This window comes from Gigantopelta aegis, chromosome 3 (assembly GCF_016097555.1).
Source record: "Gigantopelta aegis isolate Gae_Host chromosome 3, Gae_host_genome, whole genome shotgun sequence".
NCBI classification, from domain to species: Eukaryota; Metazoa; Mollusca; class Gastropoda; order Neomphalida; family Peltospiridae; genus Gigantopelta; species Gigantopelta aegis.
In genome coordinates, this window is record NC_054701.1 from 10197038 (window position 1) to 10221536 (window position 24499).

The 24499-nt window shown below is 39.3% G+C and overlaps 1 protein-coding gene across 1 annotated transcript; it reads right to left on the reverse strand.

Moving 5' to 3' along the window:
• Window positions 1-1249: 1249 nt before the first annotated feature.
• Window positions 1250-20094, reverse strand: LOC121367499 (potassium channel subfamily K member 1-like). Its single transcript, XM_041491710.1, has 3 exons — window positions 19557-20094; window positions 13821-14348; window positions 1250-2056 (listed from the first exon to the last, which is right to left on the reverse strand). The coding sequence occupies exons 2-3, from the start codon at window positions 14263-14265 to the stop codon at window positions 1251-1253; spliced, it is 1251 nt and encodes a 416-aa protein (XP_041347644.1). The 5' UTR covers window positions 14266-14348; window positions 19557-20094; the 3' UTR covers window position 1250.
• Window positions 20095-24499: the final 4405 nt, after the last annotated feature.

Below are 24499 nucleotides of genomic sequence, written 5' to 3' on the forward strand. Positions count from 1 at the left end.
TTTTAGACTTAAGATCAGAATGTAGGTGAGGCTTCCTCATTCGCCCTAATCCAAGAATCTCTGTCCTGGATCAACACAGTGTAGTCAGGTGAGTTGGTTCTTGAACCTTCACTGAATAAATGAAGTATATTATCATCGTCAGTTTTACTTTCGCGTTAATCCATGAATCTCTATCTGCCACCAACAGTCCGCAGAGGCAGTTCCAGAGACCAATCACGCTCCTCTGCTCCAAACGAAGTTTCATTTGTTTTAAATAAATTTCCACAGGAAACATGAGAAAATCAACCTCTAAAAATATCGTTGGTCACAGGCTAGACCAATGTACACAATTTCCAGCAGGTTGCATCCTAGATTCTTAATTGGATATGATCATGAAAATAAATTACTAGTAGTTGGTCATAATTTATGATCTGCAACAGCAGTATCTCCATCAGTATCTTCCTCTTGTACATTTGCTGGCTGCGTATTGCGTTAAATCGTCCTCGATGAGTCCAAACTGTTTGGCTAGCCTCCTAAACAGCATCTAAATGTAGCAGCAGTATCTTAATCAGTAGTTTCGTTCTGTAAACGTCCCGGCAGCATACTGGCCTGGTCGTCCTGCATTAGTCCTGTCCTCTAGGCGATCCACCCGATATGATCTCAGTGTGTATCTTCATTTCATAAACCTCGATGGGGAGTATAATCCACTTGGCGAACTGCCTTAAAATCAGCAGTATCTCAGTGTATCTTCATTTTGTAAACCTCGATGAGGAGTATAATCCACTTGGCGAGCCGCCTTAACACCAGCAGTATCTCAGTGTGTATCTTCATTTTGTAAACCTTGATGAGGAGTATAATCCACTTGGCGAGCTGCCTTAACACCAGCAGTATCTCAGTGTGTATCTTCATTTTGTAAACCTTGATGAGGAGTATAATCCACTTGGCAAGCTGCCTTAACACCAGCAGTATCTCAGTGTGTATCTTCATTTTGTAAACCTTGATGAGGAGTATAATCCACTTGGCGAGCCGCCTTAACACCAGCAGTATCTCAGTGTGTATCTTCATTTTGTAAACCTTGATGAGGAGTATAATCCACTTGGCGAGCCGCCTTAACACCAGCAGTATCTCAGTGTGTATCTTCATTTTGTAAACCTTGATGAGGAGTATAATCCACTTGGCGAGCCGCCTTAACATCAGCAGTATCTCGGCGTGTATCTTCATTTTGTAAACCTCGATGAGGAGTATAATCCACTTGGCGAGCTGCCTTAACATCAGTCTGTATTTTCTTCATCTTGTAAACTTTCCGGTGGCGTCTTCGGCTGGTCGTCCTCAATGAGTCCGATCCTCTTGGCGAGCCGCCTGAACTTCATCCTGATCTCCTCCTGCATCAGGTGGAAGCACATCGCCTGCATGGCCATCCCGAACAGCAGGTACAGGCAGCAGATGACACGCTTCTCCTCGTTGGACCACGAGTCCATGTCCGTGCCGGGCACGTAGTCACCGAACCCGATCGTAGTGAGCGTGATCACACAGAAGTAGGAGGACACGAGGAAGTTCCAGTTCTTCTCCCATATGGAGAACATGATGGCGCCCCCTACTATGTAGCACGTCATTATCGTCAGAGTCAGAGATATGGGCACACGGAGTTTGTAGTCGCTGCTGATTCTGATCTTCCCCGTCCGCTCGCTAAATAGCGACACAACCCCGTCGTCCTCGTCGATGCCGTCGTCAGACTTGGAGCAGACGGACTCGACTTCGTCGATCGACGGGCGGTTGACGGGGACCCGCCGCCTGTGATGGTAGAGGTCGTTGGTCAAGGTGAGGCTGAACTTCCGCGCACGCGCGTGGATGGCATGCTGGAGACGTTCGAGATTTCTCGAGACTTGCATCTTTGTTTGAATTTCTACCCACTGGTTGATGGCACCGATGCAGGCATGTCGGTAGAAGAAACGGACGCAGCTGCTGAGAAGGGATCCAATGTTTCTCACACACAGAAAGGTCAGGGGAATTCCAAATATGGCGTAGAATATTGTCACTATTCGACCCCAGTCGGTTTTTGGTGCTATGTGACCATAACCTGTGAAATAAAGCAAAAACATGATTTTGTTATAATGGATACATTGAAATAGTCCAGTTAACGCTCCTTAATACTACACTACACTACACTACACTACACTACACTACACTACACTACACTACACTACACTACACTACACTACACTACACTACACATCACATACAAACATACACACTACACTACACTACACTACACATCACATCACATCACATACAAACATACACACACTACACTACACTACACATCACATACATACATACATATATACATACATATACAGCCAGATATATGCACGCACTCACGCACGTATATACACATATATATACCTAGCTCGTGTCATAGGAATTTAGCGGGCAGGGGAGGTCTAGAGTGTGGCGATCGATATTTACAGGGGTTCTGGTATTGCTCTACCAAAAAATATATATAGAAAAAAATTGCTTGAGCAGAGAAGGGTTTGGACCTTCGAAACCCTTCACCTGCACGCGAGCATCTACACACACACACACACACACACACACACACATATACATATACACAAACACACAGAGAGAGAGAGAGAGAGAGAGAGAGAGAGAGAGAGAGAGAGAGAGAGAGAGAGAGAGAGAGAGACAGACAGACAGACAGACAGAGACAGAAGGATATGTTCTTTTATTTTCGGTTATATGGCGTCGGACATATGGTTAAGGACCATACGATATTGAGAGAGGAAACCCGCTGTCGCCACTTCATGGGCTACTCTTTTCCATTAGCAGCACTGGATCTTTTATATGCACCATCCTAGACTGGATAACACATACCATGGCCTTTGATATACCAGTCGTGGTGCACTATCTGGAGCAAGAAATAGCCCAATGGGCCTACCGACTATGAGACAGAGACAGAAAAAGCGAGAATACACTCGGAAGTGTAGATTCATAAAAACTGTTTATTTTTCACGAATCTACACCCCTCGTACATTCACCATTACATTTTTCACGAATCTGCACCCCTCGTACATTCACCATTACATCAATAGAGACCAGTCAGGTAAGTATACTTCATTGCACTCAAGTCCATACACCGCCACAAGACGAGTAACGTATTTAGTGTTCGAATAACGTATTTGACAATCCGTGTTTTGACGCGTCAATTCAGCACTGCGTTCCCTCGCACATATTTTTCTCTAATTTGTTTCCGCCTTCATTCAGCGCTCCTATCTCTCCATCGGTGTTGTCTGCTATCGGCTTTCTGCACCACTTCCACGTACGCAGACGATTTCCTTCTCTCGTCACACAACTAGCATTCCTTTTTTCATAATTCGTTACTTTTATACTGGCATTTACACAAATAATCACCAGTGAAGAAGAAATGTTTACATAGACGCGCCAAAAAAGAGAATATATCTATGAAATTTGGGCTGCAGAAGAAATAACAAAAATGTGTTTAATTGGTAAAACATTTAGGCTGAATAAAAACAGTGTGGCATGTCATCACATATCGTATCACAGCTGAAGGGTGCATACCACAAAATCAAATCCCATAGAAAACAATAATAACATGTGACTAAAGCGTCTGCACGCAACGTTTCAATTAAATTATTACACACCATACATAATATTACATACCATCATCCCAGGGTCACCATTAAGTAAGTCGAACACAATGGGAGTTATGCTATTTATTTTGGGGTATGACAGGAAACTTTTTTCACTAATCCTAGTTCCGCATAAAATTGCCATCCTAATTTTAAGGGCAGCCCGCAAAATAATACCTAGTGGATATATACTGATGCAAATCACATTACAAAAAAATGTGTGTGTGTGTGTGTATATATATATATATATATATATATATATATATCCAATGACTAGCATGGTAGAATTTAATGCTCTGTATAATGTTAGTAAAACTTTGATATGAACAGATGCTATAATATAGGCAAAACGTACTAAGGAGGGGTCAAAACATGATATCGTTTAAGGTTTTAATTGTTGATGTTTTTAGTAACATTCTGTGATATATGTAACCGCTTTATTATCACTTTAATACTGCGATGGCATGAAAATGGTGCGATCTACCTTTCTCCTGTCCCTTAGGCCACCCTGGCGTTGACGGCCCAACGATACATGCATAAGATGATTAATCGTTTGCTGGTGTCAACACCGTTGTTGTTCACGCATGGTTATAGTAATAATTCGCGTTCCTTAAGGTTCACAAGTCTCTAAATCTAAGTTTGACGTCCTAACTAATTTGCCCTCTTACGATCCATCCTTACAATTGGACGTGATTCCATAAGGCATATCCGTCTAAATTTTCATCGAGATATGTCTTGCGTAGATTGAGATAGGTCTTGTGTAGATTGATATCTGTGTTGTGTAGATTGAGCTGTGTTGTGTAGATTGAGCTCTGTGTTGTGTAGAGTGAGCTCTGTGTTTTGTAGATTGAACTTTATGTTGTGTAGATTGAGATCTGTGTTGTATAGATTGAGATCTGTGTGTGGCTGATTGAGCTCTGTGTTGTGTATATTGAGTTATGTGTTGTGTAGATTGAGCTCTGTATTGTGTAGATTGACCTCTGTGTTTTGTAGATTGAGCTCTGTGGATTGTAGATTGATATCTGTTGTGTAGATTGAGCTCTGTGTTGTGTAGATTGAGCTCTGTTTTTTGTAGATTGAGCTTTGTGTTGTGTAGATTGAAATCTGTCTGGTGTAGATTGAGCTCTGTGTTTTGTTATTGATCTCTGTTGTGTAGATTGAGCTTTGTGTTGTGTAGCTTGAGATCTGTCTTGTGTAGATTGAGCTCTGTGTTTTGTAGATTGAGCTGTGTTGTGTAGATTGAGCTCTGTGTTGTGTAGATTGAGCTGTGTTGTGTAGATTGAGCTCTGTGTTTTGTAGATTGAACTTTATGTTGTGTATATTGAGTTATGTGTTGTGTAGATTGAGATCTGTGTGTGGTTGATTGAGCTCTGTGCTGTGTAGATTGAGCTCTGTGTTGTGTAGATTGGGCTGTGTTGTGTAGATTGAGATCTGTGCTTGTAGATTGAGATCCGTCTTGTTTCGATTGAGATCTGTCTGGTGTAGATCATATCTGTTGTGTATATATATGTCATGTGTCGATTGAGATCTGTCTTGTGTAGATCATGTCTGTGTTGTGTATATAATCTATCATGTGTAGATTGAGATGTCTTGTGTAGATTGAAATTTGTGTTGCGTAGATTGAGATCTGTCGTGTTGATTGATATCCGTTTGTGTAGATTAAGATCGAGCTCTATGTCGTGTAGATTGAAATCTGTTGTGTAGATTGAGATATATGTCGTATAGGATGAAATATGTGTTGTGTAGATTGAGGTCTGTCTTGTGTATATTGAAATTTGTCTTGTGTAGATTGAGATCTGTCTTGTGTAGATTGATATCTGTCTTGTGTATATACATTCCCAGTCTGAAGCTCGACGCGGTAAGACGTGTTTGTTTCGCTTGTGCACATTGCACGTGCTACGTGTGCTCGACTTGGGGATCCTTCGTTTCGTTGTTTTTGTCAGCGAAATGAAGTTTTCTACTGGGGTGTATGCAGCCATTGGAACTGATTGAACGCTGGAACGCTTCTCGTTTCGACAGCCTGCACCACTAGGTTGGATTATTTTTTAACGAGATTCCTTGCCTCCACGTCATTTCTTCAGCTGACTATGTCGACTTGTTTTTTCGTGACTCGTATGACAGCCATTCTGCAGAACGCCACGGTTGTTCGCGTTTAGTCTTTACATGTCCGAATCTGTCCTAGCAGCACTGGGAGATTGACCGCCCCACTCAAAGAAGAAATAGGAAGCGGGGTCGGCCCCTACTACTCTTTTCTAGACTTTACTTTGCTTTATAGTGATACCATCTCGTATCCTCCGGAGTCGGGCCCGTCAGAACCACTATACCAACCCATGACGACTGGACTATACCCTAGTTTGATACTCTCTCTCTCGTTCAGACAGATCCAGCTTCTCAAGATCTGTATTTTAGCACAGCATTACACCTTCAACGTCTAATGACTGTCAATCTATGGTTTTCTTGACGGGATGCAACCCATCTCGTCCCTATAAGCTGTGCACCCAAACAGCCTTAACGAGGCCACTCACGAGGACATATCGATCGGACTTTAAACTTTTAGATCTGCGTTCAAAATTTTATGTCGAAATTACTTTCTTTTTTAAATATTATTAAATAGTCCGATCCTCTCTTCTTTTTCTTATTTATTTTTGGACTGTCCTTCTAAAATGCTCCAAATTATATAAATATTTGGCCGAGCAGTCAATTCTTTTTTATTTTTGGCTTGTAACTCTTTTTTTTCTCTTTTTTTAAATTTTATTAACTTTTTCACTAATTGCTATTTTCAAAATTCTGCCCATTTTCAACTCCACCTTCCCCCTCCCCCCATCCCTAGTCAGGCCACCGATCTTATCGGAGGTCGGACTCTGGGTGGGCGTGTTCGAAACTCTAGTGGTATATGAGCACGTTATAGTAGTCATCTATCTATCTTGTGTATATATATCTCATGTGTAGATTGAAATCTCTCATGTGTAGAGTGAGATCTGTCTTGTGTAGATTGAGATCTGTCTTGTGTAGATTGAGATCTGTTGTGTAGATCACATCTGTGTTGTGTATATAACTGTCATGTGTATACTGAGATCTGTGTTGTGTAGATTGATATATGTGTTGTGTAGATTGAGATCCGTCTTGTTTAGATTGAGATGTCTTGTGTAGATCAAATCTGTGTTGTGTATATATCTGTCATGTGTAGATTGAAATTTGTGTTGTGTAGATTGAAATTTGTGTTGTGTAGATTGAGATCTGTCTTGTGTAGATTGATATCTGTGTTGTGTATATATCTGCCATGTGTATATTGAGATCTGTCTTGTGTAGATTGAAATTTGTCTTGTGTAGATGGCCGTAAGTCACTAACTGGTCACCCTAAAAAGGTGGAGCCGTTGCAGTTTTTCTAAAACACAAGTTTTTAAATATTGCTACATCCCATAATAATGGTTCTTTTCAATGATTTTGGTATCAGAAGAAAGGGAAATCCGTATAGTTTAAAGGAGCTCAATTACGGATTTAGTGGGCCTTGTTTCTCTAAATATGCATTATAAATGGAACTTACAATCATTTGGAATACCAAACCTAGTTATTGTATGATCCAAAATATTTTAATTGAACTACGATCGAGGGAATTCCATGATACACTTCTTTTTTAAAATCTGGAACTCTTCTTGTGATGAGACATGAAAAATACGGAAAAACAAACTCGTAGTGATGAGGCTATATATACGACAACCGTATAATGTATTTTTGGACTTATATAAACGATCGCCGTGTATAGAGACTTGGCAAATGAGGGCCGGCTATATATATTATTTCGTGACGAAAATAACCGCGAATACGCTGAAATAAAATAATAAACAGTCGGAACATGAATTCACTATTATTATTTATTATTATTATTATTATTATTATTATTAGGCGCGTGTGCAAATTATTTTGACTGGTTCGCAAAGTGATATTTCGGTTTTAATGTATAGCGTAAAAAAACAGTGTACTGTTGCATGTTTTGTCGTCCAAAGGTTGGCTAATTATTACTTAACCCAGTTGAATCCTGTTCTACGTGCAGGGACAAGTTCAGCCTGCCGTTTATGCGTGTGTGCACGCACGTTAATCTTGCATTTTTATAGCCAAAACTCCTCCAGATAAAACACCGCCCTCCACCCCAAAAAGGTAGTAGTAGGCTAATAATAATAATAATAATAGTAATATTAGTAATAGGAATAATAATTGTGTATTATTATTATTATTACATGTATTATAATGTTGGTAAAATCACGTCGCGGTGGGGTGGGGTGGGTGGGGGCGGTTGTTACAAAAACATTACATAAATTTAGTGGGGGACCCGCGAGTGGTCTCAGCTTTAGTAGTAGCCTATAAAAAAATGTATTTTCAGTTTTATTGGCCCTTGCAATTTTGAGCATTTGAAATGTGACTAAATATAGCAAAATAACCTTTTAGTCATATTTATTTACGGTAAAATTAACTTTTTTACAAAATTTACGTAAGCAGCCTCAAAATTGCAATCAGTGAAAAATTATTAAGTTCAAGCCTTGATGTTAGTTTGTGTACTGTCCGTAATTAGTTTCTCTTTCAGTTAATCTACCTCAGCCGCTGATAATTTGTAATTGTTACTTTTATTTATTTATTCATTCATCCATCATCATCATCATCATCATCATCATCATTTATTTATTTATTTATTATAATTAATTTTTTGTTAGTACTGTAGGGACAATATGACGTTATTCGTATATCTATGGAAAACGTATACAAAAGGGTCCGCTAAATTCATATACTCCCCCACCCCCTCCCCTGTTCAGAAAATGCACTGTTCGTACAGTACTTAGTATGTATTCCTCCTGTTCCAGATGGTTCGGTAATATGGATCAATCAAATACATGTACTTATTTACCGTCTATATACATTTTTGCTGTGAATATAGCCAGCCCTCGTCAGTGGAGGCTATAGACACGGCCTTCGTATATATAGTCACATCGTATATAAACACCGTCTAGTTCAGAGTATTTTTCAAAAATGTAACAATTCCTATCCCAAGTCAGCTGTTATGGCATATTTGGTATAATAGTGAATTTGACAAGGTGGAAAATGACGGTGTTTGTGATCCAGATGTTTAGAGTTTTTCGTGTACGACTAACGAACAATTTACCTATAGATGCAAGGCCTAACTAGTCGGGATTTTCGACGTTTAATATGCTTCTGTTACTAAAATAAATTAATGTATGAGCTTATTATCATTCAGTACATGTTTTTATTATTTTTTAATAACTTATTTTCATTGGGGTTTTTTTCTTCTATTTACCCTACGTCGCAGAGGACGGTCAAGCGTTTTTGTTACACGAGCTTGGTAAATCGTTTTGGCACTGCGGTTATTCGGGGAATGCCCGTCACGTGACTCAATATAATACGTCACACCTCTGCTCTCCAAATAGGTGTTATTTTTCTCAGAATTATGGACCGTACCCATAATTCAATTATTTTTATAAAATAACAATAATAAGTGTGAAATGGTGGTTATGTAGATGGTTCAATAAAGTACTTTTAGGTACAAATCAAATGTATATATTGTCATATAATACCTTGTTGGGCCAATAATTAGGTCAACCATCTGTGTCAGAGCGCGTTTAATGTGGGTAAAAAAACAGGAAGAAAAAATATAAAATACTTTGTGAGTTATGTACAAATATATGAATTAAGTCAGAGGTGGAGCATGCAGGCGGGGGGGGGGGGGGGGGGTGCTAGTGGTTGTACACATTTGTGGCTACAGACATTCTATGGGTGTTAAACAGCTGTAGTTTCAGGTTTTCCCCACTAGATGTCACTTAATAGCCATAGAGGACAAACCGGTCTCGTTGGCGTTGTGGTTAGGCCATCGGTCTACAGGCTGGCAGGTACTGGGTTCGGATCCCAGTCGAGGCATGGGATTTTTAATCTAGATACCGACTCCAAACCCTGAGTGAGTGCTCCGCAAGGCTCAATGGGTAGGTGTAAACCACTTGCACCGAACAGGGATCCATAACTGGTTTAACAAAGGCCATGGTTTGTGCTATCCTGCCTGTGGGAAGTGCAAATAAAAGATCCCTTGCTGCCTGTCGTAAAAGAGTAGCCTATGTGGCGACAGCGGGTTTCCTCAACAAAAACACGGTGTCAGAATGACCATATGTTTGACGTCCAATAGCCGATGATAATATAAAAAATCAATGTGCTCTAGTGGTGTCGTTAAATAAAACAAACTTCACCATAGAGGACAATAGAGGGCAGGTAATTATACATGTTAAAGTCATTTTCTTGAAGCACAGCAGCTCCAAGCCTTTGTCTTGAAATTTTAATGACGAATTTGCTCATTCTTACCATTTCTCAATGGTAAATGATTACTCATGATACATAGTCATACTTATGATATATCATTTAGTGAAAAGGTCATTTCACTGTCTTTCAGTTGGATGAAGTCTCAACAATGGTTGTTATATTTTATACTCATTTAGAAAGTGGAAACACATGAATGTACTAACTTCATTCATAAAGAATCTGATATAATATCTCTAATTTTGGTAGTCAGATGTAGGCCAGTAGGTGGCAGGACAATGTTACTCGACATGTGAAGATGTCTAATTGAAGAGTGATTCAGCCACATCTTCTGAATCTTTGGGGTGTCATAAACACCAGTGGTTGAATTTCAAACAAAGAAACCTGGGAAGTTGTTACATTTTTTTAGGATAATCTCTTCTAAATGGTACTTTTTTAAGATTTTGGTGAGAAAAAACAATTAAAACTTCAGACATAGTCCTAGGATGGAACAAACCGTTCAGACCCACATACATTATTGAAATCAGATGGATATTATTGTGTCTAAGGCCAATTACGTCAAGGTAGGTATGATTTGAGGAAATGCCAAAAACGTGTGTACAGTGTAATGCATTTTCTATTAAATTTGTTGATTAAAATTTTTAATATCTTTGCTAATTGATGGAATTTTTTATTTGTTTTTAGTTTTTTTTACCACTAGTATCCTAGGTATTTATACCAAGAATAGTGAAAAATTGGTCATTTTGACCCCGCAACGCAAATTAGGACCAGTTAATGACTCACGACCAGATTGTGTATATTGATATCTGTCTTGTGTAGATTAAGATCTGTGCTGTGTAGATTAAGATCTGTGTCGTGTAGACTTGGATTTGTGTTGTGTAGATTGAGATTTATGTCGTGTATAATGAGATCTGTCTTGTGTAGATTGAGATCTGTGTTGTGTAGGTTGAGATATGTGTTGTGTATATATCTGTCATGTGTAGATTGAGATATGTCTTGTGTAGAATGAGATCTGTCTGGTGTAAATTTATATTTGTGTAACTAGCCTTTGAAGATTTGAGGTAGAAAGGATTAATTGTTCTGGAGAGTGGTGCTACTCCTATAAACAGAACACTTGACTATGGTTCATGGAAGCAGCTGTGACCTTGTGGAAACATTCTTTAGAATCTACTTTGTGTACAAATACATTAATGGTTTTATCGTTCATATTCGAAACACAGAGATATACCTTGCTTGTTATGATATGTATTTATGGCAGACGCCTGATGGTTTAAATTAGACAAGAGAATAGGCATGGGTCTGAGCAGGTTTAATTTGCTCTATCAGTTGGACGGCGCGCCGCAGAAGTGACTATCAAGATACGCGTGATCGCAAACATGCCTTTAATTACTAGCGAGCGTGGGATGAAAGGACACAGATAATACCACCTTACATGCTGAATACAATTATCATGTATACTTCTAATCTGAAGTTGTTTCTTTCCCATACAACCCATACCTAAAAAGGGTCAAGGATATTATGAAAACTTGTGTATTTCATCCGTAATATCATTTGTATTTATCCTGGCTCCATTTACAATGTACTATTAGCTGATTTTATTCGAAATAATAAATGGCATGCCATGTCCAATATCTACATGAACCATAAAACCAGTAACTCGGGGTATGAACTTTTTACATGGCTATGATGGTCTCTTCTATAGGAATACTGCCTTTGATTCCACAAGACGGCATATACCCTTCAGTGTCCGTGTCTAGGACAACAACACCCAATATTATCCAAACGACAAAACAGTTATCACACTTAAAGTCGTATTTCTGCACAAGAGAACTAAAGGGACGTTTTGAAAGTTTTGTGACGGTATTATCCCATGAATTTACTCCCTATGAAGAGTCAATTCTTCCTACTCCAAAGACTAGTTTGACAAAGTTGAACCTGTACAAGACAAAGTCTAGTGGATATTGCATTCATGAACCACTGTCAAACAAAGTCTAATATCGGGCTATACTAACCAATACTTATGAAGATAGTCACGGAATATAGCATAACATATATAACACAGTTGTGAGGTCAGACATGATATATAACACCGGTCATGAGTAATGGTAGAGGTTCTCACGAGGAGACTTGTAGTGGGAAGTAGAACATGTAATCGCTACGATTTGTCATAATATTTGTAATACCTACACACATGTTTAATTAGCTCGCAGGGATAAAACCTAAGATGTCTATATTGACAAATAATTGTAAGGACGGTCACAGAATATAGCATAGCTCCTGCATAATTCTATACCAACCAATACTTGCGATGACAATATAACATAGCTCGTGTGTAATTCTGTATTAACTAATACTTGTGAGGACAGTCGCGGAATATAACATAGCTCAAGCGCAATTCTATACTAACCAGGGGTGCAGAAAGTACTCGCCCGCTTGCCGAATGCAAGTAAAAATTCTGACGGACAAAATAAAAAATGCAACTACCACTACAAGTCCGACGGGCGATCTATCTTTTCCAGACTGACTGTATTATAATTTTTTTTTTTTTTTTTTTTTTTTTTTTTTTTTTTTAATTATTATTTTTTTTTTTTTTGGCATTGAATCCGCGACTACGCATCAGTCATGCAAGAATTCCAAACCATTCAAACAAACGTTTTAGAATGATGGTGACACATAATAATGCATGCGCCGCATTGTCAATAAACAACTTAGAGTTTCGAACTGCGCAACCGCGATATTCCGGAAATTGGTTATAGCAAAATCGGAACCATGCCAAAACAGCCCCAAACGAAAATGGAACCAAACTGGACAATATGGAACCTAGCGTTGATTGAAACGGCACCCTACACTCTATATATCTACAATATATTATTTTTTTGTCATTACATTGAGGTGCCGTTATAGCCAAATCGGTTCCGTTTTGATAGTGGTTCCGATTTAGCCTAATTCCCAGGAAACAGGGCCTGTCAAAGGTCAGTAGTTTCTAAAAACAATAATGATTTATTTACGTTGAAAGTATGTCGCCGGTGTGTTTTGAATATATTCTTCTATTAAATACTTGCGGGATGTTATTTGAATTTTGTAAATCTATATGAAAGAAATGTGAATAACGTAGTCTTATCAGAATATTTCAACATGTATTGATTTATCAATCAAGGTTTGGGGTTTGATTTCGTTCGTTTGCCACGTGATGTTGATAACTTACCAAGTGTCCTTAATGTTTTTGTGATTATATATATATATAATATATTATATATATATACATACAGTGGCGTAAGAAGGTGACAATATGCACATACATACATGCTGCAACTGGATCAAGAAAGGTGGGGGGTCCCCCCTCCTTCCTACACCAGTGATATTAACATATTGCTAAACAAAAGTATAGGCTTGCGGACTAGTAGAGATTCTAGCGGGCTACAAAATTTTAGTTGGTTCCGGTCCGGCGGGCTAGTGAAGTATTTTCCATTTCTGCACCCCTGTTAACCAATGGTTGTGAGGACAGTCACGGAATATAACATTGCTCCTGCGTGCTTCTATACTAACCAATAGTTGTGAGGACAGTCACGGAATATAACATAGCTCCTGCGTGCTTCTATACTAATCAATAGTTGTGAGGACAGTCACGGAATATAACATAGCTCCTGCGTAATTCCATACTAACCAATGGTTGTCAGGATGGTCACGTAATATAAAACCAATGGTCGTGAGGACAGTTACGGAATATAACATGGCTCCTGCGAAATTCTATACTAACCAATGGTTGTGGGAATGGTCACGGAATATAATATACCTCTGCAACTATGTCAAATTCTATACTAACCAATGGTCGTGAGGACAGTCACGGAATATAAAATGGCTCCTGCGAAATTCTATACTAACCAATGGTCGTGAGGACAGTCACGGAATACAACATGGCTCCTGCGTAAGACCATTGCAGCTCCTCATCCATGCCTTGGCCGTCCCAGCCGTTGTGTTTGATGACTTGGTACACCTCGTCCTGAAACGCTTTCAGAATGTCGTCTGCTTCTTGCTTCCACTGGTCCTGTCCTCGAGGACTCACGTCCAGCCGTTCGGTGATTTCCAGAAACTTCTTCGTCTGCGCCTCCTTCAGCTGCTTGATCTTCAGTCGTTGTGACTGTTCGTACGGTGCCTCCAGCATCTTGAAAATGACACTTCCCAGCATGCAGTACGCAACAACTGCTGACGTCAGACCGACCTGCGAAACGAGGAAGGTTATGAAACGCTTCACACACAACACAAATATCTTCCACAACCTGTGAGATCGAGACAACGTCTGCTTCCGCCCATGATGACCGGAAGTCATATTCGAGGAGTTATGGCGGCGGTATCGCAGTTACAATGGCGGTTTGTGGGTTGTCCATACCTTTGGTATATAAACTTCATTGCCTGAAAAGAAAAAGCACAGTTAAAAAGACTATGTTGAATGTTCCTCTATTGTTAAGATGTTTTCTACTAAAGGCTCATATAGACTGGATGCAACGCGTGCGTCCTGTTCTGTTCTGTTCTTTTCAGTTCTGGTCTGTTCTTATCTAATCTGGTCTGTTCTGTTCTGTTCTGTTCTGTTGGTCTGTTCTGTACAATCATTTGCTTTGAGAATTATTGCTTTAAATGATACTTACCAGTAAACCGGTAACAAACAGAATATGCGCTTTCCTTACAGTTAATACTTATATTATTATGTTTTGATGAAAAGACCCTTTAGCAAGTACAAACATGAGTTAGTACGCGTATACGTTTCACGTTATCTTCCAAACATGAAAGGAATGGGAGAGAATATACGAGTACAAGGGTGCTAGAAGGATCAACATTCTCACCTTTGCTATTTGGTAACTACATACTTTGCTAACTGTCTTCAGTGAACTGGTAAAGCCACTGACCCGAGTTCCGGAAGTACTATGCTTTCTGTTTCTCATAAAATGCTAAACATACATACTGGAGCCGCTAATATTGACGTTGTAAGTAATATGTTATTACAAGGACTATCCTGAGTTTTAGGTGATCGTTAGGATGATGTAGACCAATAGAGACTATTTGATGACTGTAATTACATAATTAAAATAATAAAATAAAATATTAGTAGTTGTATATTAAACGTGTTTCTGCTGGTCCTTGGTTAATTTTCATTTTATTTTCTTATAGATATTTTTGTCTTATTACGCACCATTGTAAGACATTGCTCATGCAATAACAATCACTCAATATCTAACTAGTGTAATATTGGCGTGACGTCAGTGTGACATAGATCACTTGCTGACCCAATTCGTTGAAAAATAGCATGTAGTGGGTCTCGACATCTGCTTACTTTTGCGTTGCGGCTTCTTTGCAGCTGGTTTGTAATAAATAAAATACTAAACTAGCTTGCTTGTCATACCATTTTTATGAAACTCGTGAACAGTGTTGGTATCTGACTCGCTTTTGCTCGTCAGATACCAAACCTGTTCACTCATTTCATAAAAATGGTATGACAGGCAAGCTCGTTTAGTATTCTATATATACGTAAGAAATTTCTGGGGCACCAAATCCTGACCAGAAACACTTAAAATTAATGTATTTAATATGTAATATTAGTCGTTCTAAAATTTCATTAGTCGAAAGTATTCTACAATATAGCAAACTTTAGACAGTCCCTTTAACGGTAAAAAAAACATCTGTAATGGTCGAAAATATTTTACACTGCCTAATAATTAGAGTCAGCGTTTGTAACTATTGGCTGGTTCAAGCAAGTAAATTTCCGTCTTGCGTGCGCTGATGTAGGGAGTGCACAGTGGGGTGTGCAAGCTCCCTCCCTTAAATTTTGAAATGTCCTGAAAAATCTTATGTTTAACAGATGGATAAATAGAGAATATATGGGTCATCATTAGCTATTATTTATCTTAAGGATTGTTTTTAATCGTATCTGACGATCGAAGGTGAATTGGATACGTTTTTAAACAACGAGTTGTAGGATAAATGATGAGTAACGGATACGAATATATTATTTTATTGCTCATCTACCCTGAAAAACAAGGTTTAAAATTAATTTAAACATCTTTTCCAGCTAAAACTGTTTTCTTTTCTTTTAAAAAACAAGTAAGGAATTGCCACTCTTACAGATCACACTACACACCCATCTGGCGAGGGTATACAGTGGGTTAATATTTAAATCGAAATCAATAATACATAAGAAAACCACAACATACGAATATTATACGTACACGTATATGTATGTATCTACATATAACATACATATCAACAATGCACAGTTTAAGGATACTCTGCATTATGACAAATAATGAAATTATGCAAATTGAAGAATTGCGACATGGGGACAGAAAATGGGGGGGGGGGGGGGGGTAAAGAGGAGGAAAACGGTTTCTATTCAACTAAAACTTATTTACGGCACTTGCGCTTACAGTTAATGTATGTGTCACAAAACAGTCAATTTCAGATTGACTTAAGCATGACAGACATATTAATTTCGATAGTGCTTATTTCATTTGATGGTATGGCTATAGCGACCGGGCCATCACGTAGGAGCAGCTAATCATTTGTCTTTTATTGCTGTGTGATATCATAAATAATGCAATATGTTCTCTACAATAAGTGTGTAAGATTAGTTTTTAGTAGAGAACATCTAAACACTTAGTCGGCTTAGTGTCCTCTGGAATTCAGTAGGTGACATTTCCCTGAAAAAGCCTGCATCCGCCCTTTATCATGTGTGCTCCACGCACCGTGTTAAACCGGAGAATTATGATGCTTTAGTCGTCCGCATTCTTGTTGTATTTACTGAGTGGATGTTGTTTTTGGAACATTATATAATTACCGACGAATGTCGAGTACAATAACACGGCGCAGAAAATGTAATAATAAACACAGACGAACTCTACTATATAGAGTTTACGCAGGCAAGAGAGAGAGAGAGAGAGAGAGAGAGAGAGAGAGAGAGAGAGAGAGAGAGAGAGAGAGAGAGAGAGAGAGAGAGAGAGAGAGAGAGAGAGAGAGAGAGGGGGGACAGAGAGAAGATTGAATGTTAAAGAGCGTATATTCTAGAGTAGCGAAATCATCCTTTGTACGTGGATTTTTTTACTTTGAAAAGCTGATTTTCTAGTTACTTTCTAGGCGAAATATAGACAGCGATTATATTTCATTGTAAAATATTTTACTACTATGATTCATTATTATACACATTTGTTTCTAATCAATCACTATATTTTGTGAAATAATTGAATTGGATGGTGATTTAGAGGAAAACATTATTAAAACTTGTTTCTCTATTATGTTCTTTTTTGCGATACATAACCAGACACCTCCATTGTATAGAGATAGCAGTTCGACACATAACCAGACACCTCCATTGTATAGAGGTAGCAGTTCGACACATAACCAGATACCTCCATTGTATAGAGGTAGCAGTTCGACACATAACCAGATAACGCCACTGTATAGAGGTAGCAGTTCGACACATAACCAGACACCTCCATTGTATAGAGGTAGCAGTTCGACACATAACCAGACACCTCCATTGTATAGAGGTAGCAGTTCGACACATAACCAGATAACGCCACTGTATAGAGGTAGCAGTTCGACACATAACCAGATAACTCCATTGTATAGAGGTAGTAGTTCGACACATAACCAGATAACGCCACTGTATAGAGGTAGCAGTTCGACACATAACCAGATAACGCCACTGTACAGAGGTAGCAGTTCGACACATAACCAGATAACGCCACTGTACAGAGGTAGCAGTTCGACACATAACCAGATAACGCCACTGTAGAGGTAGCAGTTCGACACATAACCAGATAACGCCACTGTACAGAGGTAGCAGTTCGACACATAACCAGATAACTCCATTGTATAGAGGTAGCAGTTCGACACCTCCATTGTACAGAGGTAGCAGTTCGACACATAACCAGATAACGCCACTGTATAGAGGTAGCAGTTCGACACATAACCAGATAACGCCATTGTATAGAGGTAGCAGTTCGACACATAACCAGATAACGCCACTGTATAGAGGTAGCAGTTCGACACATAACCAGACACTTCCATTGTATAGAGGTAGCAGTTCGACGCATAACCAGACACCTCCATTGTATAGAGGTAGCAGTTCGACACATAACCAGACACCTCCATTGTATAGAGGTAGCAGTTCGACACATAACCAGACACCTCCATTGTATAGAGGTAGCAGTTCGACACATAACCAGATAACGCCACTGTACAGAGGTAGCAGTTCGACACATAACCAGATAACGCCACTACATCGAGGTAGCAGTTCGACACATAACCAGATAACGCCACTGTACAGAGGTAGCAGTTCGACACATAACCAGATAACGCCACTGTACAGAGGTAGCAGTTCGACACATAACCAGATAACGCCACTGTATCGAGGTAGCAGTTCGACACATAACCAGATAACGCCACTGTACAGAGGTAGCAGTTTGACACATAACCAGATAACGCCACTGTATCGAGGTAGCAGTTCGACACATAACCAAATAACTCCATTGTATAGAGGTAGCAGTTCGACACATTCTTTTAAAAACTATCTCATTTTACGGCAAATAAAATTGCTGTGAACGAATCATATACTTGACGAGACGGAATCACACGGAATCTCCAGTGTACTTTACTATAAACACTATAAAATGTATTCCAGCCATAGGCGTACTGGCTACCATTTTTGCAGGGGGGGGGGGGGTCAGACTGATTTTTGCCCAAATTAAATGAAAATGCCCGAATCTGAATAACAACATTTATTCATATTAGTATTACTGCCAAACAGTTATATACGGTTGCAAACGAATCACTACCCATTTTTACATGGATCACAAGTAATATTGTGGTAGACCGTTAGAATGATGAAAATACACGGTGAAAAGGTTTCAGGCCAGCTCATTTTGCCCAGATATCTCTATCGTTTTTTCGCTTTTACTCAAATATGAGGATTTGTTTCAGCACTGAAAACACCCCCTTATGATTTCAGCATAGTAAAATTGAAAACAAAAGCTTGTACTCTATGCTAGAAAAGCCCTTTTATGAACATTCTTAAAGAATATACTGATTGAAAACTTATTTTATTGTACAAAGAACAAAAGAATCGGGCACAAGTTTAACAACTTACGAGGCCTTGTTCTATATACATGCATTGTACATGGCACTATATTACATAGCTGTATATTTAAACTCCATTTAAACAGTCAAGGGAATGGAAGGAAATGGTTTATTTAATGACGCACTCATCACATTTTATTTACAGTTACGGTTATAGTGGTAAAGCGCCCGCTTGATGCATTGTCGGTCTGTGATGGATCCTTGTCGGTGGGCCCATTGGGTTATTTTTCGTTCCAGCCAGTGCACCACGACTGGTATATCAAAGGCCGTGGTATGTGTTATCCTGTTTGTGGGATGGTGCATACAAAAGATCTCCTGCTACTAATGAAAACAAAATGTAACGGGTTTCCTGTGTAAGACTGTATGTCAAAATACCAAATGTTTGACATCCAATAGCCGATGATTAATAAATCAATGTGCTCTAGTGGTGTTGTTAAAAAAAAACTTTAAACTTTATTAATGAAAAGGATGAGTTTAACAAATCTATCTCACCTCCTGTCACCTTTCGTCCATGGTGTTTCTGCCGTCCGTGATTTCGTCCTAAACCTTGTTTTCCATCATTAAGAATTGAACATAAGATTAATCCCACGAGAACACGTACATTCCTCTATCTCATCACTGGATTCTTTTTTTCAAAACTGACAACGATGATGACGTCTCCGCCGTCGTACTCCACATCGATATCAACGCCCTCTGTCGGCTAACGGGTTTCTCCGATGAAACACGGTTTGGGAAACAGTACGACGGACTTACGAAAGAGTTTGCATCATTGAGAATAAAACACGTTAACATGTTTGTCGCGGCGTGGTTTTATCATTACAACATTCCCACTGCGTTCAGGAAAAGCCAATGAGATGTGCGCAAATCGTACTTCCTCATACCCGTCAGAAAGTGTTTATATACCAGGTCAGAACGCGTTTGTAATTATCACTCAAACCAGTGTATCTTGTCCCGCTTATATTCGTTATATGTTATATGTAGATATATGTGTGTGTGTTTTATCTCGATAAACTTCTGTTTCGTTGTGCATAGTTTATCACTTGTAAACACGGGGTCCTGCAGTTACACCGTACATCTACGTTGTTTGAGATGAAGCGTCAGATTACAGGCGGCTCGGCCCGGCTTGCGGTCCTAAATCCCCATGTTAATAGCCGCTGCACGCCATAATTGGTCGCTTTATCAGTGTACGATGCACACGTGCTACACCTGTAATACGCTGCACCGTGACAGACGCATGGACGGAATGCAGCGCAGGAAAACATGCGACACAATCGAATACATCATCCTAACTGGTGTGTCGAGAGTTGCATGTACACTTGCACTTTGTGGCTGTGGCAAATATTATCCTGTGGAGTGACCATGCCAGTATTTAAGACAATGAACACGGATATAATTCCGCCGAAAATAGTGCCCCTATTCTCTATTTTATTTGGTTGGAACTGATGTGACTGTTAAGTTATGCAATGTTGAAAGAGGGTCAAATTCCCGTAATTATTATGGTATTAAAATTGGAATGATTCTTGCATCTAGAACTATGAATGTTAAACCAATTTGTGGGTTTTCTGTTTACTCTGGTTTAATGAGAGTTGCTTCCCTTCTTGGACCCCTTGAAGTAAATCGGTAATAATTTCTAACTCCAGATAGCGAACTTGTTGTTTTGGGGGTGTGTGTGTGGGGTTTTTTTTTTTGGGGGGAGGGGGGGTTGTTTGGGGTTTTTTACTAGATTGATGTCACAGGGATTACTCTCTTCTTCTAGAAGACAGATAGATAAACCTTGGGGGATTGTTCGAGTTCAACTGCTACATAGGCTAATGAGATATCTGGAATAGGTGGAAGAAAGCACATGCATTCATTCACTTTTATGACTGTTCCAGAACTGATTCCAAGGCGGGAGGCGGAAAGCATCAGAATTATTGACTTATGACTGCTGAATCTGGTGCATCTATTCCAGCACGCTTAAACACAATTTTACTGAATGGATGGTTAGTCTATTAAAAACCTGCCTTTACTATCTCCGCCTCTGTTATAATGTTGTCGGTTTTGGATCAGGTCTGGTGCTTATAAAACTTTAAGAGTCTAGACTCGAGACTCTAATAGAAGGAAGGAAATGTTTTTAATTTAACGACGCACTCAACACATTTTATGTACGATTATATGGCGCCGGACATATGGTTAAGGACCACACAGATATATTGAGAGAGGAAACCTGCTGTCGCTGGATGGAGCGAGAAATAGCCCAATGGGCCCACCAATGGGGATCGATCCCAGACCGACCGCACATCAAGCGAACGCTTTACCGCTGGGCTACGTCCCGCCCCCAGACTCTAATAGAGTCTGAGACAGTAACGTCATTTGACATTGGGTCTGGACTCCAAAAGTTTTATAAGCACGGGCCCATACCTCTAAAGTGACTGATTAGTTGTAAACATCAATGAGGCCACGTTATTTAATCACACTGAGGGCGATTCGACTTGATAACTAACTAGGAATTTATTCGCTAAACTGGAATGTTTAGTGTTACTATGGGATTCACCAAGATATTTTAAAAGGTTTAATTTTTGTAATGAATTGGTACATTTTGTGGCTAATATTTGATCTTCTAAAAGTATACTAGGCCTACTGCGAAAAAAAAACCAGAAGAGAAAGAAAAAGAAATAGTTGAATGAGGTTCGTTCGTACCCCATGACACCCACGGGTGATTTGTTTGTTACCGACAAAGACTAACATTAATAATAGGCATTTTCCACACCTGTATTGCATTAAATGGAGGATGGAATACTTTAAGAGGCTTTTGAAGCATCCCATTCACTTTGTGTAGCTTTAGGTGTAAACTAAAGCTAAACCTGTTGGTCTCTCTAAAATTCCTACCAGCAGTGGAGTACATTGTCAGATTCTTAAACTAGCTACATGCTCAAACTACTTAAGAATGATTAGTTGGTTTTGATTCGTTAAAAGGAAACTCGAGTTTGTAGAAGTTAGTTACTACGTGCAACACGGTTTTCTTTCAACAACACTAAACCGGCAAAACGAAAGCAATATTTATTCAGCACATTTTAAATAACGACATTTTGTCGATAGATAGAGAAAAGAAGGAAGCCCACAGACGTCACATAGTCTATATAGATAGAGAAAAAAAAAGGAAGCCCACAGCCGTCACATAGACTATATAGATAGAGAAAAGAAGGAAGCCCACGGCCGTCACATAGTCTATATAGATAGAGAAAAGAAGGAAGCCCACAGCCGCCACATAGTCTATATAGATAGAGAGAAGAAGGAAGACCACAGCCGCCACATAGTCTATATAGATAGAGAAAAGCAGGAAGCCCACAGCCGTCACATACTATTAGTCTATAGCCTATAGATAGAGAGAAGAAGGAAGCCCACAACCGCCACATAGTCTATAAAGATAGAGAGAAGAAGGAAGCCCACAGCCGCCACATAGTCTATATAGATAGAGAGAAGATGGAAGCCCACAACCGTCACATATTTTATATAGATAGAGAAAAGAATGAAGCCCACAGCTGTCACATAGTCTATATAGATAGAGAAAAGAAGGAAGCCCACAGCTGTCACATAGACTATATAGATAGAGAAAAGAAGGAAGCCCACAGCTGTCACATAGTCTATATAGATAGAGAAAAGAAGGAAGCCCACAGCTGTCACATAGTCTATATAGACAGAGACAAGAAGGAAGCCCACAGCTGTCATTTTGTCTATATAGATAGAGAGAAGAAGGAAGCCCACAGCCGTCACATAGTTTATATAGATAGAGAGAAGAAGGAAGCCCACAGCCGTCACATAGTCTATTATAGATAGAGAAAAGAAGGAAGCCCACAGCCGTCACATAGTCTATACCCGTAGCAATAAAGCAGCAAGGGATCTCGTATATCATTGATGGGAATCGGTTAAGATTTCATCATCGATCACCGGTTATAATCGGTTGGTACCAACCGATCAAAGGGCGGGATGTAGCCCAGTGGTAAAGCGCTCGCTCGGTGCGCGGTCGGTCTGGGATCGATCCCCGTCGGTAGGTCCATTGGGCTATTTCTCGTTCCAGTCCGTGCACCACGACTGGTACATCAAAGGCCGTGGTATGTTCTATCCTGTCTGTGGGATGGTGCATATAAAAAATCCCTTGTTGCTAATCGAAAAGAGTAGCCCATGAAGTGGCGACAGCGGGTTTCCTCCCTTAATATCTGTGTCGTCCTTAACCACATGTCTGACGCCATATAACCGTAAATAAAATGTGCTGAGTGCGACATAATAGGCTAATCGGCGTGTGCGTTTTCATTTTATTCCATTATAACTTGATTTTATTTATTTATTTTAGTTTTAGTTTTAGTTTGCTTATATATATCTTGGGCACACACCTCAGCTATAAATGTTTTTGGCTGGCTGTCCGAGATAGTATGTTAATGGTCACAATTTGGTTAATGAGAGAGGAGAAGTCGAGTCGGTATACTAGCCTTTAAACCTTCCTATTGGGCTGTTGAAACCGATTCTTTATGAGAACCGGTACCGCGGTGCGATCCCAATACCTGCATACCTTAAATCCGATGACGTACACACTATACCACTAAGGCTGGTGAGCATGCGTGTTCAAACAGGTAACAGTTATATCATTACCGCTCCAATAATACCAGACGCCGTGCGAAACTGGATGGGAGAAAAAAGAAAGAAAAAACTATGATGAAATCTCATTTACACGGCTCCTCGTTCTGTTATCAGCTCGTAATGTTTATGTAATGTTTTTTCATTTGTGGGTTTTTCTCTTTTTTTATTTCTTTCTTTCTTAATTAGATAGTATCTCCCAAGTAGGTGAGCAAATTACGTTAGTGGTTTAATTGTGGTGTACATCAGTCTGTACGAGTCTTGATAACGCCAGTCTTCTTTAATTGAGATGTACGATAGTGGGGAGGCTTCGAAATAGAAATATCAGCTGCAAGCGAGTTTTGTTTAATAGAGACTGGCGTGATTTCCAAAAAGAAATATTACTAAACGCCCGACTTTAATAGAGATCGGCGTGGTTTCCAGAAAGAAATATTACTAACCGCCTGACTTGCTTAATAGACATCGACATACTTTTGAAAGAGAAATTTCAGTCACGCGTGATTTGTTGAATAGATATCAACATAGTTTTAAAACAGATACAAGACGAGTGCTTGGTTTCGAAACAGAAATATCAGTACGTGTATAAGCGTGACTTGATTAACAGACACCAATATATTTTTAAAACAAAAATATCAGTACACGTGTAACTTGATTGAAACACGTCGATGTCATTGTGAAAGAAAATAAAGTACACACATGACTTATTAAAGATGGTGTGTCAAAGTTGCAATAATGGTGGTTCCCGTCAAAAATATTTGTTAATTTTTGAAACATAAAATGTATAACTTCAGCTACATGCCTATATAAAAATTACAATCACATAA